General features: G+C 54.6%; 3 protein-coding genes across 6 annotated transcripts in view; 1 reads left to right on the top strand and 2 right to left on the bottom strand.

The window, feature by feature from the left end:
• Window positions 1-611: 611 nt before the first annotated feature.
• CPT1B (carnitine palmitoyltransferase 1B) lies at window positions 612-10,404 on the bottom strand. Of its 2 annotated transcripts, XM_030914402.1 has the most exons (20): window positions 10,257-10,404; window positions 9,649-9,808; window positions 9,175-9,314; window positions 8,705-8,882; window positions 8,384-8,485; window positions 8,046-8,183; window positions 7,883-7,960; window positions 6,304-6,411; window positions 6,146-6,230; window positions 5,335-5,530; window positions 4,717-4,902; window positions 4,017-4,122; window positions 3,820-3,936; window positions 3,077-3,241; window positions 2,860-2,994; window positions 2,609-2,761; window positions 2,010-2,123; window positions 1,323-1,415; window positions 1,084-1,169; window positions 612-831 (listed from the first exon to the last, which is right to left on the bottom strand). In XM_030914402.1, the coding sequence occupies exons 2-19, from the start codon at window positions 9,787-9,789 to the stop codon at window positions 1,086-1,088; spliced, it is 2,319 nt and encodes a 772-aa protein (XP_030770262.1). In that variant the 5' UTR covers window positions 9,790-9,808; window positions 10,257-10,404; the 3' UTR covers window positions 612-831; window positions 1,084-1,085. The 2 variants fall into 2 exon arrangements, with proteins under 2 accessions (XP_030770262.1, XP_030770263.1); XM_030914403.1 differs by having other exon boundaries at window positions 612-1,169; window positions 10,257-10,292.
• A 432-nt stretch (window positions 10,405-10,836) lies between these two features.
• CHKB (choline kinase beta) lies at window positions 10,837-15,019 on the bottom strand. 2 transcript variants are annotated; one of them, XM_010354961.2, is made up of 11 exons: window positions 14,579-15,019; window positions 14,269-14,377; window positions 13,771-13,884; window positions 13,408-13,541; window positions 12,441-12,536; window positions 12,235-12,332; window positions 12,067-12,148; window positions 11,851-11,959; window positions 11,604-11,707; window positions 11,303-11,384; window positions 10,837-11,133 (listed from the first exon to the last, which is right to left on the bottom strand). In XM_010354961.2, exons 1-11 carry the CDS (start codon window positions 14,800-14,802, stop codon window positions 11,059-11,061), a joined length of 1,227 nt encoding a protein of 408 aa, XP_010353263.1. In that variant the 5' UTR covers window positions 14,803-15,019; the 3' UTR covers window positions 10,837-11,058. The 2 variants fall into 2 exon arrangements, with proteins under 2 accessions (XP_010353263.1, XP_010353272.1); XM_010354970.2 differs by having other exon boundaries at window positions 12,235-12,293.
• Window positions 15,020-15,157: 138 nt separating this feature from the next.
• MAPK8IP2 (mitogen-activated protein kinase 8 interacting protein 2) overlaps window positions 15,158-23,980 on the top strand; it is a 30,035-nt gene continuing 21,212 nt past the window's right edge. The window contains exons 1-2 of one of the 2 annotated variants that reach the window (XM_030914400.1): window positions 15,158-15,404; window positions 19,028-19,136. In XM_030914400.1, the coding sequence (XP_030770260.1) occupies window positions 19,089-19,136 (48 nt within the window). In that variant the 5' untranslated portion in view covers window positions 15,158-15,404; window positions 19,028-19,088. Of the gene's footprint in view, window positions 15,405-19,026; window positions 19,137-23,980 lie in introns of those variants that run through there. The other variant, XM_030914401.1, reaches the window with a different exon arrangement.

The following is a 23,980-nucleotide window of genomic DNA, read 5'->3' as shown; positions in this document are numbered from 1 at the left end:
GGTCTACTTATACTTTTCAGAAAAATTATTTTTTATGGCCGGGCGCGGCGGCTCACGCCTGTAATCCCTGCGTGTTGGGAGGCTGAGGCAGGTGGATCACCTGAGGTCAGGAGTCCGAGACCAGCCTGGCCAACATGATGAAACCCTGTCGTCTCTACTAAAAATACAAAAAATTAGCCAGGCATTGTGGCGGGTGCCTATAATCCCAGCTACTCAGGAAGCTGAGGCACGCAAATCGCTTGAACCCAGGAGGCAGAGGTTGTAGTGAGTTGAGATCGTGCCACTGCACTCTGGCCTGGGTGACAACAGCAAAACTCTGTCTCAAAAAAAAAGAAAAATTATTTTGCATTTACTCTTAACATGATTTTAGTAGCCAAGCCAATCTTGTTGAAGGAGCATCTGCTGCTACAGATCATCCTGTGTGCCCTCTCACAGACACCCCAAGACTTCAGGCCTGGGCCTGCAGCCCCTTTCCATGGTGAGAAGCAGCTGCAGGGCCCCTGCAGGGTTGTGCCTCAGCCAAGAGGGGTGCCTCACACCTGCCCCTGCCTGGGAGGAGGTGGGCTGACTCTCCAGCAGACAGACAAACAGAAATGGCCCCAGGGAACAGGTGAAGGTTCTGAAGCAAGAATTTATTCCAAGCAAACACGTGGGCATGGACAGCTATCTCAGAGCCTGCGTCACTCAGCAGAGCCACACATTTCAAAGCAGGTCACACAGTCCCTCATGAAGAGTCTTCCAGCATCAGCCCTTCTCCTGCCATCTCTGTGGTCTGAGCTGGGGGAGGGGGAGGGCCTCCTAGTTCCCAAACAAAACACAGGTACCTAAGGGCTGAGAGAAAATTACACAGCCTTATTTTTATTAGTATCTATCAAGAAAAAAAAATCAAAATTCTCTTCCTGCTCCAACCCCACCTCCACCAACCGGGCCCTTGGGGAGCAGCGTCTGCCCAGTGAGGACCTGCTGCCAGAGCTGTCCTTGGAGCCTGGGCACCTGTGCATGGCCACCCCTCATGCCTGTGAGCTGCCACAGGTCCCTTCCTCCACAGTGTGGGGATGAAAGGGCGGCTGGTATTTCTCCAACCTTCAGCTGTCGGTCTTGGGCACTTGGAAAAGATCAGCGAGGTCCAGCAGGGCTTGGCGGATGTGGTTTCCAAAGCGCTGGGCATTCTGTGGGAGCCAAGAGCTCAGAGGCACCTTCATATATGCACCCACCCCACTGTCCCCACAAGCAAGGACGCCTCCCCGGCCAAAGACACCTGCGTTCCTGGGCAGCCCCAGGTGGCACCCTTCCTCAGGCCTGAGCTGGCGCAGGAGACTCACCGTCTCTGAGCTTGAGAACTTGCTGGAGACGTGGAAGAAGATCGTGTTCTCGCCTGCAATCATGTAGGAAACTCCATAGCCATCATCTGCTACCTGAGGGCAACACGAAGGGTGAAGGAGAAGGGCAGAACTCAAACCCTGAAGATCCGAAAACCAAGCTGATGTGGAACTTGTTCTTCCCACAAGAGTTGCAGGAACGGGCCCCAGCCCTAGACACTGCATTTTTCCAGAGGACCACCCCCAGGAAACCGTGAAAACCAAAGAATGCTGCCCAGACCCCACCAAGGGATCTAGGACCTCCCAGTTTCCCTCAGGGGGCCTATACTCTAGATCACGCCGTCTCTCTCCAGAGGGTTCTCTAGCCTTCTGACAAACTAGCCCACGTGAAGGCGTCTGTGGGAGACAGCTGCACTCTCTTGGATAAGCAGACTTCAGTGCACTGCCCAGTACCCTGGAAACCAGCCCCAGGCACGGTCATGCTTCAGCAGGGAGGTATTTGGGATGGGTGGGTCCCAGGTACCTGGCTGCCTGAGTCCATAGCTAACATTCTGCTTCCGTGCAGGTCTGGGGTTATGCTTTCCTCTAAGCAAGGTGCTCCCGCCTCTGGTCTGACCTCAGGGCCTGCACTCGCCACTAAAACCCTCAGGGCCCTGATGCTGCCCACCCACCCCCTTCAGGGGCACTCACAGGGCCAAAGCCACCTCCAGCACCCAGGTGATTGGGGTGCTGCTCTGGGTCAAACATGCGGATCTGGGATTGGGGGATCTGGCTGGTGGAGAGACGCCAGGGTTCCGAGAGCACCTGCAATGGAGGCCGCAGCTGGTCAGACGCCACACGCCCAAAGCACCTGTCCGACGGGTGGTGTCTGCGACCTACTCTGAGCCAGGCACTGTTCTGCTGAGGGTGCAGGAGCTCCCTGGCCACCACCCCGTGGTCCCCTTTGCACATGCCACATAAGGCTTGTGTGAGCTGCCCAGCCCCCACTCTGCTCTGCCTCTCCCCGCCATAGCCTCACTAATCTCAGTAGTGCTGTCACCACCTGACAGATCATACGTTTGTCTGTTCCCTGTCACAAGAACACCAACGCCATGAAGAGGATGTTGCTCCCACTGGGCCCAGGACCGCAGGCCCAGCTGGGGTGTGGGCGGGAAAGCTGGCCCAGCCCTCCAGGGAGCTTCAGGAGAGCCACCCAGACAGAAAACAGGCCGTGCTCCATCATGAGATGGCCCAAGCCCTGGGTGTAGGAGGGCAGTGGGACAAAGGACACACCCAACAACGGTGCTGACCTCAGCGAGGAAAGGAGAGCTGACTCCCAGGTACTTGGAGACCAAGTAAAGGCAGAAGAGGTGCCTGTCGATCCCTGCCCCGGTCATGGCCAGGCGGTACATATTCTGGTGCTTCTTAGCAGCTTTCTGGAAGAGATCTCGCAGGTCTGCTTTCTGTGGGGCAGAAGTAAAGGGGTGAAGAGTAGCCCTGACCCTCCAGGTAGACAGAAGGCAGACGACCGTGGCCCTCACGCACGGCAGAGGACACTCACCGCATGGGACCTCTCCACCATTGCCTGCACAAAGGCTGTGGACTCACTGGTACAGGAACGCACAGTCTCAGTCCGTCCCTCCCGGAACATTCTGGTCATTGAGGCCTCATAGGTCAGGCAGAACTTACCCCTGTCCTGGGATATACAGAGGGGTGAATCTGGCAGGCGGACCCTGGCACCACCCTGCCCTCTCAGCAGCGGGAGGTGGGGCCCCTACCCGGAAGTGAGCCAGCTGCAGTGCGATCTGCACAAAGGCATCAGGGCTGGTCCGGCACTTCTTGATGAGGCCTTTGCCAAAGGGCAGGAACTGGAAGCAGTACAGCTCCACATCATCTGCCAGCGCCTTGGCCACCTGGTAGGAACTCTCGATGACCGCCTGGCACTGCCAAGACATGGGAAGGGTCAGCTGCAGGCAGGGCTTTCCAAGCAGGACTCTGGGTCACATCCAGGAGGCATGAAGTTTAGCTGGTGGAAGAAGGGCACAGCTGGCCAAGACATGGGAAGGGTCAGCTGAGGGCAGGGCTCTCCAAGCAGGACTCTGGGTCACGTCTAGGAGGCATGACATTTAGCTGGTGGAGGAAGGGTACAGCTGGCCAAGACATCTTCAGGAGGAGGGTATGCAAAAGACAATCTGAGGGAGAATCAGCCCCCAGAGGCTGGACTGAGCTTTGTGGGGAAGAGGGAAGTGCTGAAAATGCTCCAGGGGCCTGTGAGTGCTGCCTCCATCTCATGGCCTTCTCTAAACACAGAGGGCCCCAGGGGCAGTGGGTGGTCTCTGTCCCCCCTGAAGCCAGTTTGGACTCTATGGGTTCCCTGAGATATGCCCTATGCCTTCCCGAGGGCTGGGTCAGGCCGTGGGGCCAGCAGGGGAGGAGGAGGCAGGGGGACTCAGGCCTTGTTGGGGTTGTACCCGCCCGCTGCTTTGTGGTCTCACACCTGCTCTGGGAGCTTCCAACCCACCTGTTTTGGAATGTCCCACTGCAGCCGCATAGGAGGTGGGAGCGCAGGGTTCGGTTTGCCCAGGCAGTGCCCAGTCTCCGTGTAGCCCAGGTGGAAGCTGTCTGTGCCCAAGACAAACTACAGGGAGAGGATGAGGCTGAGAGGCCGGCCTCATCCCCTCCAGCCTGCCCTGCAGGTTCCCTCTGCAAGGCTATTACCTCCCAGAGGTGCCCCATGATGGGAGCATCTGCCCACGCATGCTCTGCATTGAGACCCAGCTGGCCATTCTTGAAGGAAATAAGAGTGAAGGATTTGTCAAACCACCTGCGGGAAGAGTAGACACATGAAGAACCAAAGCTGGGAATGTCCAGAGGAGCCTGACCTGCAACCCCAACCTTTAACCCTAACTCAGATGTTACCCTAACCCTAACCCTAACACTAACCCTATTCTCTCTCTTCTCTCTCTCTCTCTCTCTTTTTTTTAATTGAGATGGGGTCTTGCTCTGTTGCCCAGGCTGGAGTGCAGTGGTGTGATCTTGGCCCCCTGTAACCACCTGGGTTCAAGGGATTCTCCTGCCTCAGCCTCCCGACTAGCTGGGATTACAGGTGCCTGCCACTATGCCCGGCTTCTAACCCTACTCTCTAACCCAAACCCTAACCTTTAACCCTAACCACTATCCCTACCTAACCACGAATCACAATCCTAACTGCTTTTAAGAAGGGGTCTTGCTACATTGCCCAGGCTGGTCTTGAGCTCCTGTGCTCAAGTGATCCACCCGCCTCGGCCTCCCAAAGTGCTAGGAACACAGGTGTGTGCCACCGCACCCAGCTCACAACCTACCTTTTATCTTTAATCCTGTAACCATAACCTTAACTTTTAACCCTAAGCTATGACCTGTGGGGCGGGGGCAGCCGCACCTGTTGTAGCAGTTGCCATGTAGCAGGGCCTTGCCATAGAGGCTGAGGCTGGCCTCGTCTTCGGGGTCATAGTGGTAGGACTCCTCATCCAGGGCCACGAAGAAAGCGGCACGCTCGATGGCCTCCAAGGCAGCCTTGTTCTTTCCAGAGCTAAAGAAGGCCTGGCGTGCCTGCGCCCACTCCACCCTGCAGCACGGGGCAGAGTAAGCAGTGGGCACATGGACTTGGGATGAGGGTGCCTCCGAGGGCCTGGCTGGACCTGGAGACGGGGGTGGGGTGCCAGGCTGGACCTGGAGACTGGGGGGTACCAGGCTGGACCTGGAGATGGGGGGGGGTGCCAGGCTAGGCCTGGAGGTGGGGGAGTATGTGCCAGGCTGGGCCTGGAGGTGGGGGGTGCCAGGCTGTTTTGGAGGGTGTCCCCACCCTCTGCACATTCTCACCTAGCTGCCATCCGTGAGAGGTAGGTTATGCTGGCTGTCCTGCTGGCATTACCACCAATACCCCTCCCCTAGTTGTGCCTCCAGCCTCCAGTTCCAGGGTGGCAGGCAGGGCCATGCTCCTCTTCTCATGGAGCCCTGAACCTCAAGGTGAGGACGATCCCTCCCCACAGGCTGATACCTTCCTCCTGCAGTGAGGGCTGCCAGCTTCTCCTCCCCAGGCTGAGGTGGGGAGGGGTCGTCCAGGATCCTCTGGAACTGCATCTCCAGATCCTGAGGCTTGAGCAGACGGGAGCCCTCATACAGCCACAGCTTGAAGAAGCGTCCCTTGTGGTAGACAGCCACATGCCGGCTGTCTGAGAGGTGCTGCAGCACATCTGTGACGGAGGCCACAGGCAAGCTGAGGCGGGACCCCGGCTGCATCCTGGGAAGGGCCCACCTCCCATGCATTAGGTGTCGCTGCAGACCCTGCTTTGCTCAGCCTCTGCCTGGGCCTTCCTGCTCCCTGGATGGGATCCGTGTGTCCTAAACCAAGCCCTGTGCTGGTGTGTCCACTACCTCCCATATAACACCAACAACAATCCTATAAAGTATTTCACAGAAGAGGAAATGCACTAAGAGATTGTGCAAACCGCCTAACGATACAGTGTCAGAAGCAGGGAAGGCTGCTGCCTCTGCCAGACCCCTGGGTGTGCCTCTCCCCTCCTCTGCTGGCTCCATGGTGGCGCCCGGCCTGTCCTAAGCTTTGGGCTGCAGCAGGATTCCCTTCCCCACGCACAATAAGCCCCGGAGGTGTGGGGGCTCTGCTCTGGGCCCCGTGGGGTCACTGAACCAGCATCATGCCTGTAAATAACAGATGTCTAGTATCTGTCACAATTGACTACTGTTCACAGTTTCAGGACCCTGAGACACTGGGGACACTTGGTGATGAGCGGGCAGGAGGGCAGCGAGCCAGCCAGATGGCCCACAGGGAGCAGGAAGGGCTCAGTTACCTGTCTCCTTGCCCGGGACCCGAGTGGTGTTGAACATCCTCTCCATCTGATAGGAGCACATGGGCACTATGCCTAGTGCCATCACCTGGGGGAAGGCCCAGCATGGCTCAGACTCAGGTCTCCTCTCCCATCCCACCTTCAACCCTGACACAACTCACAGGCTTGATTTCTTCACGGTCCAGTTTACGGCGATACATGATCATGGCGTGGATGGTGTTTCCCAGGCGGGCTGCCTGCACGTCTGTATTCTTGATGAGCACAAGGTCCTACAGAGAAAGCAGAGCCCGCGGGGTGGGGGCCTCTGTCTGGGTGTCACCTGGGTCTTGCTGACCCAAGGACCAATCCATTCGGGGGCCTGAGGTGTTCTGTCTCCCTCCTCCGGTACATCCTGCACATGCTGTCAGGGTGAGCCTCCAGAAATGCATAACTGGTCACAGTAACCCTCTGCTCCAGCTTTAGCCTGGGCTGCTTTTTAAATTCTTTATTTTTTAGAGTTAGGGTCTTGCTCTGTCACCCAGGCTGGAGTGCAGTGGGGCAAGCATGGCTCACTGCAGCCTCAAATTTCTGGCCCTAAGTCATCCTCCTGCCTCAGCCTCCTGAGTTGCAGGGACTAGAGTCATGCACCACCATGCCTGACTCTGAGCTGCCTTTTTATTTATTTATTTATTTATATTTATTTATTTATTTATTTATTTATTTATTTATTTATTTTATTATTTATTTATTTTTTGAGATGGAGTCTTGCTGTGTCGCCCAGGCTGGAGTGCAGTGGCGCGATCTCGGCTCACTGCAAGCTCCGCCTCCCAGGTTCACGCCATTCTCCTGCCTCAGCCTCCCAAGTAGCTGGGACTACAGGCACCCGCCACCATGCCCAGCTAATTTTTTGTATTTTTAGTAGAGACAGGGTTTCACCGTGTTAGGATGGTCTCGATCTCCTGACCTTGTGATCGACCTGCCTCAGCCTCCCAAGGTGCTGGGATTACAGGCGTGAGCCACTGCATCTGGCCTGAGCTGCCTTTTTATAACCTATTTTATGTGCTTGTATTCTACTTATTTTGCTTTGACAAAGGGGTTCTACCACTAAAAAGCAGTTTAAAACCTCTGGTATGGACAAGTTGTGTGTAAGTTCCTGGAAGGACAGCTTGTGGAGGGGAATTCTGATAGACTCTGGCAAGTCAAGTGTGCTTTGGACAGTGGGAAAGGAGAGAAGAGGCGTGCCATACAGCCTGGGTGGCTGGGAGACCCAGAGACTCAGAAGGGCCAGTTACATGGGGCAGAGGCAGACTGTGACCTCCTGAGCTCTAAAAGCAGCGGCCTGGCCTTCATTCTGCTGTCCGGCTCTGCAGAGGGACACAAAGCAAGACATGTTCTAGACAACTCCCTGGTTATGGTGTCAGGGCAGCTGTAAACCCATGGCCAGGAGGCCAGTGAGGAAACCAAGGAAAGAGGCGACAGAGCCTGAGCTGGGCAGGGGCAGTGACCCTGGGACTCTGAGAGTGGCGGTGGCAGGCTGGGGGTCTCCACTCTCCTCATCCTCAGGATCTCCACTGCCCCACAGCTGCTTCTGGACTCTTCTAGGATCTCCTCTCCCCTCTGCCCTTTCCCTCAGGCCTCACTCCATAACCCCCACTTGCCCACGGAAGCTGCTACCAGAGCTCCGGGCTATCCTCCAGGTCCTCTGCCTTGGAGCTGGATCAGAGCGAGGACGCGCGGGGGCCTGGGGGCTCCAGTTCATACCATGACATAGTAGTTGCTGTTCACCACGAGAGGGCTCCTGCCGCGAAGGTAGATGTACTCTTCCCACCAGTCACTCACCTGTGGGCAGGTGGAAGCTTAGAGCTGGGGCAGGGGCAGCCAGGACACATGGCAGGTGACAGTGAGCCCAGGGGCACAAACTTACATAGTTACTCGCCCACCATGACTTGAGCACCAGGTATTTCTGCAGCCTGGGGGCAGTCTTGTTCTGGAATTCTTTGGCCAGCACCTCCATGCGGTAATATTCCTCATCATCCAACAAGGGGCGCACAGACTCTAGGTACTGTCCAGCCAGTTATCATCACCGAGGGGTCAGATGGCGAGGGTTGCCTCTATCTTCATCCTCTTCCCACCTCTTCCTCCTCACCCAGCCCCATTATTCTCAAGCCCTTAAGGCCACTCTTTGCACAGAACCTTATATTTGGAAACATCTCCTGAATCCAGCCTCCCCTGCCCACCGGGATGCCCAAGCGAGGCCCTCACCCGCTGAATTGTGGCTGACACCCTGGGCACAGGAAGCTTGGGCAGAGATGTCTGGAAGCTGTAGAGCATGGGGTGCCGGCTGGATAGAAGGCGGACACACATCTGGGGGTACACAGCAGAGTGCTGGGGTGGGAGCCAGTGGCAAGAATGGAAACCAACCAGCACCTCCCTGAGACCCTCAGAACCATCCCAGCCCCTCCGGGACAAACCACACCACAGGCACCAGTGCCCTGTCGGCCTCTCCCCTCCAGCTCAGAACCCTAAAGGAGCCCAAAGCGTCTCAACCCAGGTGCCTGAACCCCTCCACTGACTGCTGCTCACAGCCCAGATCCTGGTCAAGTTGCTGGTCTTGCCATGCATCTCAAACATCCACCCATGGTAGGAGAGAAGCAGCTTCAGGGTTTGGCGGAAAAAGAAGATGCCCGTCACCCAGACGCCCGTGGAGAAGATGGCCATGCTGAGAAGTGCCCGGGTCTGCGGGGTCTGGTAGGGGCCACACCTATTGGAGAGGGGGCAAAGGCTGCAGGGGGTCCTCCTGAGGCCAGCCTCGGGTGGCTGTGAACTGTCTCAGGGGAGACATCAAGGGGAAGAACCTCCCTGGGCACGCTCAAGTCTGACTGCAACAAATAAGAGTTGATATAGGACTAAGACAATGGTTGTCATAGGGGAGGGCTGCCTTGTGACTGCCAACGGCTATTGTCCTGTATCTGCCCAGCTCAGGAACCTCAGCCTCAGGAGCTGGGCTCAGCCCTCCCTGGTGACACCTGTGCCCTTCCAGCTTCACTCCTTACCCCTGAGGGAGGCATCTCTGGATGCAACCGACCAGCCCCAAGGAGACGTCCACGTTGCAGAAGGAGGAACCCATTGTTGCCATGACGACGACCAGCCAGCTGGTGGGGCTGCCAGGGTACACGCCCCTGAGGATGCCATTCTGCGGGCAGAAACAGGAGCCCTTATGGAGCCGGAGGGCATGAGGTTATCCTGCCTGTGAAGTCTTGGAACCCGGCTCCTGGTCTTGGCCTGGACGGCTTTCTCTCCTGATGCCCTGCTGTGCTCTTTCCTCCTCCACACCCACAGCTCCCTGTGTCCGACCACATCCTGTGCACCCCTCTGGCGTCTGTACTTCCAGAACCTGTACCGGGCGGAACTGCCAGCCAAGGAGGCAGTGAGGGACCCTAACAAAGCGGTTAACAGCCGACAGCCGGCCTCTGCCTCCGCCGTGAGCGCTCCGTTCTGCACCTGCTGGGAGAAGCACCTGTGCGCACCTTGATGCGGATCAGGCGTTTCTTCCAGGAGTTGATCCCAGACAGGTAGACGTGTTTCAGGGCCTCCCGACTGAGCCGGAAGTCGACCCCATCTGGGGTCACCGTGAACTGGAAGGCCACGGCCTGGTGCGCTTCCGCCATCCTGGGGGTTGGTCGGCACCTAGGACGGGGGCAGGTGGGTGCGCGGGCGCGCTTAGGCCGGCCCCGCGCCAGCTGCGCCGAGACGCCCCCAGCCAGTCCGCGACCCCTCGCACCCCCCACCCCGCGACTAGCGGCTGCCCCCGGCCCGCGCCCCCCGCCAGGCCAACCGCCGCCAAATCCTCGCGCCAGCCTTCCGGGTGGGCACAGCCACTGTGGCGCAGGGGGTTTGGGCCTTGAAAGCTCCAGGAGCCCCAAGGACGGTGAAGTGCAGCCTGGAGTGGGGGGCGTCAGCGAGGGCGCGGGCAGGGGAGAGAAGCGCCCCTGGAAGCGGAGTGGCCTGGACAGAGGCAGGGTTCGGGCACCCGCCCTTCCCCGCCCGACCACGCGGGCCCCAGCGCCGTCCTCGCCCCTGTGCAGGGCTGGGGGCCCAGACCCCCGCGGGCTGCCCTGCGCCGGCCCCTACTCACAGCCCAGGTTCGCTCCTGTCCGTGCGTGGGGCCAGCCACTCTGGCCCGTGTCCCCACGTCCTTCAGGCCTAGCCACCCCCGCCCCGCCCTCACCAGGAACCTGACACCTACTCCCAAATCGGGGTCGGGAAAAACGCGGGGCGGGAACCAGACCACCCGCCTTCCGCGGTGGGAATTGCAGGGCAGGGCTGGGTTTCTGCGCCGGGAAGGTTGCTCAAAGGTCTGGGAGCCTGGGGGGCCCCAGAGAGTCTCGTGAGGATGGTGGCATTAGAGCTAAAAATAGCCAAATGTAGGGGAAAGGTCACCGATGTGTCAGCTGTGCCTGTTCTGGGATGGCTGGTGCTCTGGGCGGCACCCCCACCTCAGGGTCGTCTTCATACCCCCATCACTCTCCTTCTCCTCCCCAAGTCCTAGTATTTACTATTCTAAGCTGGAGCCAGGGGAGTGGGGAGGGATGGGGGACCCCAATTGGCAGCATGAACCCTAATCACTTCCAAGCCCACAGCACTGAAGAGTCCCTTTGTGTGTACTGCTTGGTTTGGTACTTTCTGCTGCTGCTGCTCAGCAGGGCCAGGACAGGGTGCCAAGGAAGAAGTTTGTTTATTGTGTTAGATACACAGCACAGGGCTCTGGCCTGCCAGCCATGGAGACCTACTCAAACTCAGGGAGAGGTCGGTCTCCTGAACCTCAGTTTCACTTGGGGGCTCAGCCCAGTCCCCACAGCCTTCTGCCCGTTGCTCCTCCCTCCAAAGTCCCGCCCTGGAGGCTCCAGGAGAAATCCAAGGAGTGGGAGGGTGGAGAGTCAGGATGAGGAGTGGACACTGGTCAGCTGCCCCTTCTGCTGGAAGTAGAACTGGAACCGAGACTGGGCATAGTCCTAGGGAAGGAAACCCACCCCACACAGTGGTGAGAAGACGTGGGACCAGCATTCTGCACCCACCTCAGGCTGCCCACAGCCACCCAGGACTCCCCAGGCCTCCTGGGAGAGTGTGGCTGCTGCTGCTCCCCAGCCCCCAGCTAGCATTCCCATTCCCAGGGTCACTTACCAAGTAACCAAATTCTATGGTGGACATGGACGCCTGCAGGATGGACCACAGACCCCAGAAGAAATGGGACGCCAGAGCATACCTGGGGGGAGGGCAGGAAAAGTAGGGGCATTCAAAAGCATATCTGGCACTGCTTGGATCCCCTCACCCAGGCTGGCCAATCCCTACAGTTTTAACTTCTCCCCCACTGTCCTAACCCCACTCTGCACAACCACCTTCCCTACAGCTTGATTAATCTGCCTCTTCCCCAATCCCCCTTTCCTCTGCTCTGCCCTACCCCACCCTGCTCCTCCTTTCTCACCGACTGACTTCTACCAGCAAATCTTCTTCCAGTTTTCTCTGCTCCTCTTGGGAGAGGGTCTCACCTTTCTTTGCCTCTGCCAGGTAATGGCGAATAAAATGCAGCTACGATCAACAGCCAAGAGTCAGGAATTGGGGAGACTGTGGAGTATTTCCCAGGTAACATCCTTTCTGGCCATTCCTTCCAGACTCCACCTCCCTCCTTCCTCACAGGATGGGTCCTGCTCCCCAGCCTCTGGCCCACATACCTGCTCTCCTTGAGTGGGGTAGTCTGTGGGCCTTGCTTTGTAGAAAGGCCATTCCTCGTGAGTATAATCATAAACCCACTCACAAAAATGGTTCCCAATGTCAAAGCCCCTGGGAGAATAAGGTGGACATTCAGTCCCCAAATGCCCTGGGCAGCTGGCCTGTTTTCAAGTGCCCTATGGGAACAGACCTATGGGAAGCCATCTTTCCAGCCTCACCTATAGTTATAACTGCTGTACTCGAAGTCCACCAGCATGAGGCTGTCAGCATTTTCTGGCTCTGAGAGCAGCAAGATGTTCCCTGGGGGAATGGGGTGAGGTTCTGCTCACTCCAGAGCCCTCTGGCTCCTCCATCTTGGGTTGGGAGACTCAGATGCCTTCTCCTACCTTCCTGGATGTCATTGTGGCAGAAGACGACTGGCGATGGGGTAGACTCTAGTAACTTCCTGCAGGGGTATGGGAGCATGGGTCCTGAGCAGGAGTGACTAGAGAAGGAGCAGAGCCACACTAACAGGCCAGGCCCTGACACCAGGCCTCAGCAAATACTGGAAGGGCGGACACCATTACCATTAGCTTGTCCTGCCTGCCCTCACCTGAGGTTGCCCATCTCATCCTTCAGGCTGTACATCTCCAGCAGGTTCATCTCAGGGAGGCCAGTTGGGGGCAGGTCCTGGATCTGTTTTAGGTACCTGAAGCCCAAAGAATAGGATACACTGGCTCTGCTATTTCCCATCTGTCTCCTATCTACCCCTCAGGCCAGACTACTGCACCCCTGTTCCTATCACTGTGTGACTTGTCTGGCAATCATTTCTTCTTTCTTTTGAGATGGAGTCTTACTCTGTCACCCAGGCTGGAGTGCTGTGGCACGATCTCGGCTCACTGCAACCTCTGCCTCCCTGGTTCAAGCAATTCTCCTGCCTCAGCCTCCCGAGTAGCTGGGACTACAGGTGCACGCAGACATGCCTGGCTAATTTTTTGTATTTTAATAGAGAGAGGGTTTCACCAGCTGGTCTCGAACTCCTCAGCTCAGGCAATCTGCTTGCTTCAGCCGCCCAAAGTGCTAGGATTACAGGCATGAGCCACCGTGCCTGGCCTTGGCAATCATTTATTTTCTTTTTTTGTTTGTTTTTTTGAGACAGAGTCTTGCTGTGTCACCTAGGCTGAAGTGCAATAGCACGATCTCAGCTCACTGCAACCTCCGCCTCTTGGGCTCAAGTGATCCTCCCACCTCAGCCTCCTGAGCAGCTGGGATTACAGGTGCCTGCCACCACGCCGGGCTAATTTTTGTATTTTTAGTAGAGATGGCATTTTGCCATGTTGGCTAGGGCGGTCTTGGAACTCTTGACCTCAAGTGACTCACCCACCTCGGCTCCCAAAGTTCTGGGATTACAGGCATGAGGCACTGCATGGGGCCTCTGGCAAGCATTTCAAAGCCTGTTCTGTGAGAGCCCATGATATCAAATCCTCTCAAGTGGAGGGCTGGATAGAGCCCCGGACACATCTGCTGGCAAAGAGGTTCAGCTCCGGTGTACAGGAGCCCTGAGGAGGCTCCTGACTCACCGCTCCATGGTCCCAAACAACCAGTGGGGCTCCTTGGTGAAAGGCATCTCCATGCCATGGAATTGCGCCATCTTCGTGGCAATGGCTGCTGACAACACTGGCTCTCGAAGCTCTTGAGTTTTCAATGGCCGGCTCTGCACCCAGGAAGCTATCAGGGTGGTGATGGGGCTGGGGCAGGAGGGGGAAGGATTGGGGCAATGGGGGGAGGTCCGGTGTGGGGGGAAATTCCCTACTTGGGGTGAGGGATGTGAAGGCAGACATTGGGCACTGGGGTAGGCTTAGGGAGTGGAGGTGCCTTGGGGAGGAGAGGGTAGGACTGGGCTCGTACTGGGATGGGAGGAGAGGGTAGGACTGGGCTCGTACTGGGATGTACTGTTCCAGCCGGCCCTCTGGGAAGACTCCATACAGCTGGGGCCCCAGCGACCGCTCCGCAAGGATGGCGAACATCACGCTTTCCAGCACCAGGGAGTCCACGCCCTGGAAAAGGATGGATAGCGAAAGGGCCAAGGCAAAGTGGCACAGGGACAGACATGAGGGCTTGCTTTCCTCCCACCAGAGCTGGGACTTCTGGTTCAATTGCCTGGAGGCTCTGGAGCAGGGCTCTAGCGTTGGTCTGTTTTTATTTAGAGATGGCGTCTCACTATGTTGTTCAGGCTGGTCTGGAACTCCTGTGCTCAAGTGATCCTCTCGCCTCAGCCTCCCAAAGCGCTGGGAATACAGGCCCAGGCTTCAGTGTGAGAAGGTGTTACTCAGACTGTGAGCCTCGGTGTCCTTAGCTGCGCAATGGGGACAATACTACCCGCATCCCGTAATCGACAGGCCCTAAAGCCACTGGCGCTGCGGCGCTCACACCCCCCTCACCTGCAGGATGGCTCCGTACAGCCGCAGCAGCACCTCCCGGGGCTCCTCGCCAACGCTGGGCAGGTGGTCCGGGAGCGAGCAGCGGAAGAGCAGGTTGCTGAGGCCTCCGCTGCAGACCCACACCAGGCGCGCTCAGTCCGCGGGTGGCCCCACCTGCCGCGGCCCCGGCCCCCTCCCGGCCAGGCCGGCCCCGGCCCCGCCCCAGGCGCGGGCGCAAGAAGGGGGCGAAAACATGGAGCATCCTGAGGGCCCCGCGGCTGACCCCTGACCCCGATCCGCGCACCGGAGAGGCTGACCCCTGACCTCCCACCTCACGGGGTAAACCCTCAGCTCCTCGGGCTGCACTCGGCGCCAGGCCCCGCCCAAGTACTCCCGGCACCACTGGTAGGCTCGGCGCTCGGCGTCACGCGACAGCGACGAGGCGCGCCGCCGTTTTGGGGTAGTGTCCGGGCACTTAGACGGCTGCAAGCCGTCTTTGGCCAGGCAGCCGCCAACAGCCCCGCCTCCGGCCACAGCTGTCCCCTCGGCCGCCATGGCGCGGGATCCACCGGGCCCCAAGCCCAGCTGCGCTCCGCTCCCTTCGGACGGGCTCGGTTCCTTCCGGCCGCGCTCGACTCCTCTTCCGGCCGGCCTGAGCTTCTCCGGTCATACTCGGGTCTCTCCGGCTCTATTCGGCTCATGGCTGCGGCGCTCGGCTCTCTCCGTGCCTCGGCCCGGGGGCTCTTTCCGAAGGCCGAACTCCGCTTGTCTCCGCCGTGCCCCGCCCCTATGGGCAAGGACCAATGGCCTCTCTCTGGGCGGGGCGGCTGTTGGACGGCCTGGGCCAATCCGGGGCGCCGGGGGCCAATCAGGAGGCGGAGCGGCGCGTGCGCGGGGAGAGGTAGCGTCCGGAAGACCCGAGAGAAAGAGCTGCGCCATTGTCCCGTGGGGGCCGGAGGGGCGGCGGTGCGGCGGCTGCACCTGCAGCTCCGGTGGGAGGGCTCCCTTGCCGGGCCCTCTTCCCCGACCTCTGGGGCGCTCCGACGAGGAAGAGCCGCCCAGCGCGCGTCCGTCCTGAGCGTGGGTGAGGCCTGGAGGAGGCGCGCGCGCTAGGCAGGGCCGCACACCGCGGGCAGAGTGCTGGATGCGGGCACCCGGTGGGTACGCAGTAAACATTTGCTGAAGGAATATGGCCCTTGGGACAGTTCGATGACTCCAGGTGCATAACTCCCCAGTCACACGAGGACTCCCCTGTCCGGTAGAACCGCGCCTCTGAGGAGGCTTTTGCTGCCCTGCTTGAGATGCGCGTCTTCATTCATTCCCCTCTCCCCCATCCTCCTCGTCTCCTCCAGGCCTAGAACTAATTACAGAGTCAAACCCAAGAGCGGAAGGTGAAGACTGGCAGCTTGCCGCAGCCCCCTTCTCGGCCTGCGCACCTCACATTGAGGGCGCCCCGATTTAAACACGTGCCTCCTGCGTTTCTGCTTCTGCCCCAGGCTGGTGTGGCGACCAGCAACGCTGGACCTACAGGGATCCGTGGCGGTGTCTGTCGAACCATGGTGTTCTTTGGGGCATCTGACTAGAGTATTGTTTGATTTGATAACCAGAAAGAAATCAAAAATTGGTGATCACAAGGCTAATGTCACTTGCTGCAGTGGAAAATCATGATCATTCTGTTTAAATCTGCGTCAGTTTTGAGACTTAGAGCCCATTAATTGACAAGGAGACTTGGTTCCTCTCAGGAAGGATCTTACAATACCAGCATCTGAGCATATACCAAAAAATACTCCCCCAGTCCTTCCCTAAAGGGACCTAGAGCCACTTTAAAAAGTAACTGGGCCGGGCGCGGTGGCTCACGCCTGTACTCCCAGCATTTTGGGAGGCTGAGGCGGGCGGATCACTTGAGGTCAGGAGTTTGAGACCAGCCTGGCCAACATAGCGAAACCCTGTCCCTACTAAAAATACAAAATTATTCAGGCCTGGTGGTGTGTGCCTGTAATTCCAGCTATTCGGGAGGCTGAGGCAGGAGAATCTGTTGAACCCAGGCCTTGTTGCAGCAAGCCACTGCACTCCAGCCTGAGCGACAGAACGAGACTCTGTCTCAAAAAAAAAAAAAAGATTCTGGCTGGGGGCAGTGGATCACACTTGTAATCCCTGCACTTTGGGAAGCTGAGGTAGGAGGATCGTTTGAGCCCAGGAGTTTGAGACCAGCCTGGGCAACATAGCAAGAAGCTGTCTTTACAAAAAATTAAAAGATTAGCTGGGCCTAGTGGCAGGTGCCTGTGGTTCCAGCTACTCTGGATGCTGAGGTGAGAGAATCACTTAAGCCCAGGAGGTCAAGGCTGCAGTGACCTGTGTTCACACCACTGTACTCCAGCCTGAGCAACACATCAAGACCCTGTCTGACCAACAACAACAAAAACACACCAAAAAAACTAGTTTACTTTGGAAAAAGGACTATCTAGATCTTTCAAGGGCAGGTAGATACAGGATCTGAGCTGACACTCTTACCAGGACCCCTGACGCATCATGGCCCTCTCATTAGGGTACAGGTGTATGGAAATCAGATGATAATCAGAATCCCAACCCAAGTCCTGTGGTTACTTCTCTGGTTTCAATGCATACTTGGGATGTTTGTACCTAGCAGAGGGCCGAGCTTGTACATTGATCCCAGGCCTTTGGTACCATATGGTAAGGAAGAGCAAAGTAGAAGCCTTTGAAACTCTTCACCTACTGAAACCTTTCCAGGATCATAAGTCAGAAACGATCCTGCATTCCAGGTATAGTTACAGAGGTATTTCGCCCTCAAAGACTTACAAAGCGGTGGTCACCATTTCATCCTTTCAATTAACCTGAATGGCTCCTGCTAAGTCTTGGTGGATTCAAGTAAATGATGTTATCAGGCACAAACTTAGCCAAGTCGTGTCCCCGATCACACAGCTGTGCTAAGTGTGGTATCTTTCCTGGAACCGGTGAATGCACCTCCGGCACTCAATGCAATTATTGACTTGGTGAACATTCTTTTCAATTCCCAGTGGTAAAGAGGATTGAAAGCACTTCACATGTATATGGGAAGGACAGCTCTATAAATTGTCTTGCTTCGTGCTGTTTGAACTCTCCTATTCTCTTGTCACAATAGTCCTTAGGTAGCTTACCTATATTCCATGTAACACTGATGATGTCATTACCAATTGGACCTTAGGCCGCTTGTCATCTATATTCCATGTAACACTGATGACATGATAAGTTGGACCTTAGGCCGCTTGTCATCTATATTCCATATAACACTGATGACATCATACCAGTTGGACCTTAGGCCGCTTAGTGGTATTCCATATAACATCGATGACATCATACTAGTTGGACACGGTGAAGAAGGAAGTGCTCTGGCCTTGTTAAGGCAACGCATGTGAGAGGATGAGCGAGAAGCCCTCAGAAGTTCTGCAGCCTGCCATATCAGTGACATTTTCAGGGGTGCAACGTTTGAGGGTGAGCCAGGGACAAGTGACTGCATCCTGCATCCTTATAAGGAAGAAAGAGGCACAGCATTGATGCACCTCTGTGTTTTGGAGTCAGCATGCACTGCACTAGGGGATACCTCTCTGACCCCTTTATTGGGTAATGGGAAAACTTCCAGCTTTGAGTAGGACCCAGAGAAAAAGAGGACTCTGCTAAAGATTTGGATTGGGAGATGGGCTTCCCTGCTGCGTAGATCCAGTGGGTTACCGGGGGGCTTATTTGGAGTAGGAAGGACCCCATATGGCACCTCTGGCAAACTCCAACGGAAGAGTTGCAGTGCAGTGTCCTAGAGTTCTTGGACAAGACCATGCCTTCTGCAGCAGAGAACTACTCACCAAGTGAAAGCAGTATCAGGCACACTACCAGACCCAAGTAGAGACTGAGCACCTTCTGGTGGGGCATCAGTGACCTTGCAACAGAGTCTGCCCAAATGAGGTATTGTCAGATCCTCCAAGTCCGTAGGTCAGAGGCTCAGTAGCAATTGATTGTGCAATGAAAAAGGCAGCCTTGAGCTTGGACCCAAGCCTGTCTAGTGGGTAACAGTCATTTCCAGGAAGAGGTGGCGGTGTGGCGCCACCTCTGCTTTGCACTGGTATTTCTCTCTTAGACAAAACAAACAAACATTCTGGTCTGGTTCATGTATGGGTCCGTTTGATGTGTTGATATGAACTGAAAATGAACCACAGGCACACTACAGTCCCATTCAGGGTGACCCTAAAGGACAATAATAGGAAATCCTCCATGGGGCTGAGCTTTCAGCAGTTCATGTGGATATCCATTTTGTAGGGAGGGAGCAGACAGAGTAGTAGCCTGAGGGAGGGACGCATATGAGCTGGATTGTGATGTCCTGCTGGCTCGTCAGGGGCCTGAAAAGGGCAAGAGGGGAAGATGGACCTACAGGAGTAGCCAGACAATATGTGCATCTTTCTGCCTCATGTTAATACTGCAGAGGAGTCACTGAACAGCAGGATGGATGGGATGTCAGTCAGCTGTGCCCCTGGCTCTACCCTCTGCTTGCACAGTGGACTGTCAGTGGAGGCATCATGCAGAAGGAGCACAGGTTAGTGTCACCCAGCACAGGCCTTTTGTCAAGGCTTGTCTCATGATGACTGCTGCTGAAAGTGATCAGTGCTGAGCCCCTGCTGAGACACCATCCCTAGAGCACCCCAACTAATTACTTAGTGGCAAGTTGGTTACAGCCCTTCATCCTTGCTGGAGTTGACACCTGCTCTGGATAAGGGTTTGTCTTCTGTATCCACAGGGTCCCAGGCAGCATCATTATCCAGGCACTTCAAGCATGCTCCGTGTACCAACGTGGGATCATGGATCACATTGCCTCAGGCCAAGAAAGCCATTTTATAGTGAAAGAGGTATGGTAGTGTGTGGATTGCCATGGGATCCACTGCTTCTCTAATATCCTGCGTTACGCAAAAGCCGCTAGGCTACTGGAGAGATGGGATGACTTCCTAAGGGCTTAGCTGAGGTCCTGGTTCTAGGACAGTATCCTGAGGAGTTGGGATCTATACACTGAATCAAAGCCTAACACATGGTGCTCTGCCCCCAGTAGATACATTCTGTGGATCCAGGAACAAAGACACAGGTCCAGGAACCCAAGGGTTGGGATTTGCTGCTTCTCACCATCATTCCCAGGGACTCACACTTAGAATTTGTACATTCTGTCTCCACAGCCTCAGGATCTGCCGGATTAGGGCCTGTTTCCCAGGTAGGAACGCTTCCACAAGGGCACTCCTGTTGGTTGCAGGAAGGATACCTCCGCTAAGCCTGAATCGGCAAAGACCACCAGGTTACTCTCAGCTCCTCATACTGGTGGACCAGCAGGCCACAAAGGAGGGGATACTTGATCCTGATAAACAGTGAGGATAGAGCGTGGCTGCTGCGTAATGGGGCAAGCAGGGATTGCTCTGGCACTTCGAAGATTCATCTAGGTCTGTCTTGGTGCTTCCATGCCAAGTAATGACAATGAAAGTTTTTTTTTTCCCTTTTCTTTCTCTTTTTTTTTTTTTTTTTGAGATGGAGTCTTGCTCTGTCGCTGAGGCTGGAGTGCAGTGGCACGATCTCAGCTCACTGGAAGCTCCGCCTCCTGGGTTCACGCCATTCTTCTGCCTCAGCCTCCTGAGCATCTGGGACTACAGGCGCACGTTGCCACGCCCAACTAATTTTTTGTATTTTTAGTAGAGACGGGGTTTCACCATGTTAGCCAGGATGGCCTCGATCTCCTGACCTTGTGATCTGCCCACCTCGGCCTCCCAAAGTGCTGGGATTACAGGAGTGAGCCACCGCACCTGACTGAAAAGGTCTTTTCAGCAGCCATAGCCTCTAAGGGCTCAGACCCCTCAGGGTGAAGGTCTGGGTGGTGTCACCAGGCAAGCCATGGAGACGAGCTGGAATGCGGGTGAGGGTGAGGCCAAGGAGGAGGTGGCTGCTGAATATCTGTTACTTGGGAGAAGTTGTAGCAGTGGGGATTGTATTTGTTCTGCTAAACCTCTTGTATTAAGGCTTTCATAGGAGTTGTAACTAACCTTTGCTTTGAAGAATCGTGACAGAGCAGACTCAGTGTGGTCGCTGAGTAGATCTGAGGGGTGCAGGAGATGGTGTCTTGACTGATGCCCTCAGCCCACCTTTAACTGCAGGGGACACAGAGCTGCATCTCTGCTGTGTGTCTTTGCACTTCCTGCTCCAGGCCTTCTCTGACACCATGGCAGCCCCCTGAGCCTGTGCCGAGATCGTGCCACTGCACTCCAGCCTGGGCAACAGAGCTAAACTCCATCTCAAAAATAAATAAATAAATAAATAAAGGCTGGGGGGAATACATGCAGGAATGGACTATGAGGATACAAAGCCAAGAATGATTGTAGGTTAGTGTAAATTTATCAACATGGATGCACTTCAAAGAGAATCTGGATTCCATGTTTTGGCTCAAGGCCTGGGAGTAGTTATGACTGTGCCTGGTTGGCTGAGTGAAGCCTGGACTCCTTGGTGGTTTATACGGATGGGAAGATGAGAATGTGGAGTGGATTTGTGATGTATGTGACGTGACCTGGCTGCCACTCTCCTTTCTCTATCCCTTCATTAGACCGTTGTGTAATTTAAAAGAACAGGTTATAAATTTCTTTTCGAGATACAGTCAACAAAATGAAAAGGCAACCCATGGAACGGGAGAAAGTATTTGCAAATCATATATCTGATAAGGAGTTAATATCAAAAATGTATAAGGAACTTACAAAACTCAATAGCAAAAAAGCAAATAACCCAATTTTAAAATGTGCAAAGGACCTGAATAGACATTTCTCCAAAGAAGACATGCAAATGGCCAACAAGTGTATGACAGGGGCCCAACATCACTGATTAGTGATACTGATCACTGCACTCCAGGCTGGGCAGCAGAGCGAGACTCCGTCTTAAAAAAAAAAAAAGACTTGGGAGGCCGAGATGGGCGGATCACGAGGTCAAGAGATCGAGACCATCCTGGCTAACACGATGAAACCCCGTCTCTACTAAAAAAATAAAAAATACTAGCCGGGCGAGGTGGCAGGCGCCTGTAGTCCCAGCTACTCGGGAGGCTGAGGCGTAAACCCGGGAGGCGGAGCTTGCAGTGAGCTGAGATCCGGTCACTGCACTCCAGCCTGGGCGACAGAGCGAGACTCCATCTCAAAAAAAAAAAAAAAAAAAAAAGACAAGAGGTAACAAATGTTGACAAGGAAGTGGAGAAAAGAGAACCCTTGTATACTGTTGGTGAAAAGGTAGATTGGAAGAGCCATGATGGAATACCGTAAAAAATTAAAAATTAAAACAGAACTACCATGCAATCCAGCAATCCCACATCTGGATGTATATCCAGAGGAAATGAAATCAATGTGTTGAAGGATATCTGTACCAGCATGTTCACTGCAGCATTGTTCACAATAGCGAAGATTAGGGAGCAACCTGAGTGTGCGTCAGCAGGTGAATGGATAAAGACCAGGTGTGTGTGCTGACTGGGGATTCTAAAATTATGGGAAAACTGGAAAATCGATATTAGGGGACCATCTGCCCCTTTGGCCATGCCCTCTCTGCTTCCTGTATATGAAACTCACTCACCTTATCCCTAAGGGAGACCACTGTAAAAGTTCTAACTACTTGCAGCATTCAGCTCAAAATTTAGGTTCTCTGACTTATATGCAGTTTGCTCCTTCGGGTCCAGAGGTAGATCCCTGTGGTCCAGTGACTTACAAAAGATTTGTCATTCATCCTCCAACCAACTCAGTGTACACTAGTTTAATCCAATGACTTATAAAACATGTTATGTGTCCCAAACATACAAAGAGAGAGTAAGGGCCAGGCGCGGTGGCTCACGCCTATAATTTCTGCACTTTGGAAGGCTGAGGTGGGCGGACCACCTGAGGTTGGGAGTTAGAGACAAGCCTGACCAACATGGAGAAACCCCACCTCTACTAAAAATACAAAATTAACCAGGCGTGGTGGCGCATGCCTGTAATCCCAGCTACTCGGGAGGCTGAGGCAGGAGAATCGCTTGAACCCAGAAGGTGGAGGTTTCAGTGAGCCGAGATTGTGCCATTGCACTCCAGCCTGGGCAAAAAGCGTGAAACTCTGTCTCAAAAAAACAAAACAGAACAAAAGAGTATGAATCGGGTAAATAAAGACCCCTATTTAGACTCAATCTCTAGTCTGTGGCACTTGCCAAATCCTATTGAGCATAAATAGTGAAGTCCCCTCTCCTGGCAGTGCCGGCTCAGTTTTCTGGAATGTTCCTCTTTGTCTGTTACACTTCGTGTCCACATCTAGGAAGACACTGGAGAGGAACCTTCTTGGAGGCTGCACAGTTTCTTCTATGGGATCAAATGCTTACTGGCTTTTGTAGGGATTACTTTAGGAGCTGAATTGTCAGAGGATTTGACAAACTAGATTGTAGCTTCTTTGGTGATACGATTTCTCCAAATTTTCAGTAGTGACCTTCTAGCTTCATAACATGAGTTGGGAAGTTTTCTGCCTCCTGTTTCCTGAAATTTTTATGTAGGATTAGTATTATTTCTTCCTTAAATATTTGCTAGAATTCATCAATAAGGCAACCTGGATCTGGAGTTTTCTTTGTGGAAGGGTTTTTAATTGGTAATTCAATGTCTTTAATAATTATGAGGCCATTCAGATTTTTCTATTTCTTTTTGTTCCAGCTTTGGTAATTTGTGTCTTTCAAGAAATTTGTTCAGGCCGGGCGCGGTGGCTCAAGCCTGTAATCCCAGCACTTTGGGAGGCCGAGACGGGCGGATCACGAGGTCAGGAGATCGAGACCATCCTGGCTAATACGGTGAAACCCCGTCTCTACTAAAAAAAAATACAAAAAACTAGCCGGGCGCGGTGGCGGGCGCCTATAGTCCCAGCTACTCGGGAGGCTGAGGCAGGAGAATGGCGGGAACCCGGGAGGCGGAGCTTGCAGTGAGCTGAGATCCGGCCACTGCACTCCAGCCTGGGCGACAGAGCGAGACTCCGTCTCAAAAAAAAAAAAAAAAAAAAAATTTGTTCATTTAATTTACGTTGTCAAGTTTATTGGCATAAAGTTGTTCATAGTTTTATAATTCTTTTAATATCTGCTGAATCTATAATGATACTTGTGCTTTCATTCCTGATAAGGATATTTATGTCTTCTTTTTTCGTGATTAGTCTAGCTAGAGGTTTACCAATTTTATTGAGTTTTTTAAAGAACCAGCTTTTGATTTCATCGATTACCCTCAACTGTGTATATGTTTTTTATTTCATTGATTCTGATCTTTCCTTCTAATTCTTTCTTTCTTTCTTTCTTTCTTTCTTCTTTCTTTCTTTCTTTCTTTCTTTCTTTCTTTCTTTCTTTTTCTTTTTTTTCTTTCTTTCTTCCTCCTCCTTCCTTCTTTCTTTCTTTCTTCTTCTTCTCTCTTCTTCTTCTTCCTCTTCCCCTCTCTCTCCTTCCCCTCCCTTCCCCTACCTTCTCCTTTCCTTTCTGACAGGGTCTCACTCTGTTGCCCAGGCTGGAGTCCAGTGGCACTATCACAGCTCACTGCAGCCTTGACCTCCTGGGCTCAAGCAATCCGCCAGCCTCCCAAGTAGCTGGGACTACAGGTGTGTGCCACCACCTGGCTAGTGTGTGTGTGTGTGTGTGTGTGTGTGTGTGTAGTTGGGGTCCCACTGTGTTGCCCCGGCTGGTCTCGAACTCCTGGGCTCATGC

The sequence above is a fragment of the Rhinopithecus roxellana genome, chromosome 13, assembly GCF_007565055.1.
Source record: "Rhinopithecus roxellana isolate Shanxi Qingling chromosome 13, ASM756505v1, whole genome shotgun sequence".
Taxonomy (NCBI): domain Eukaryota; kingdom Metazoa; phylum Chordata; class Mammalia; order Primates; family Cercopithecidae; genus Rhinopithecus; species Rhinopithecus roxellana.
The sequence above is the reverse complement of the archived record's forward strand: the minus strand, read 5'-3'. Positions and strand labels throughout refer to the sequence as shown.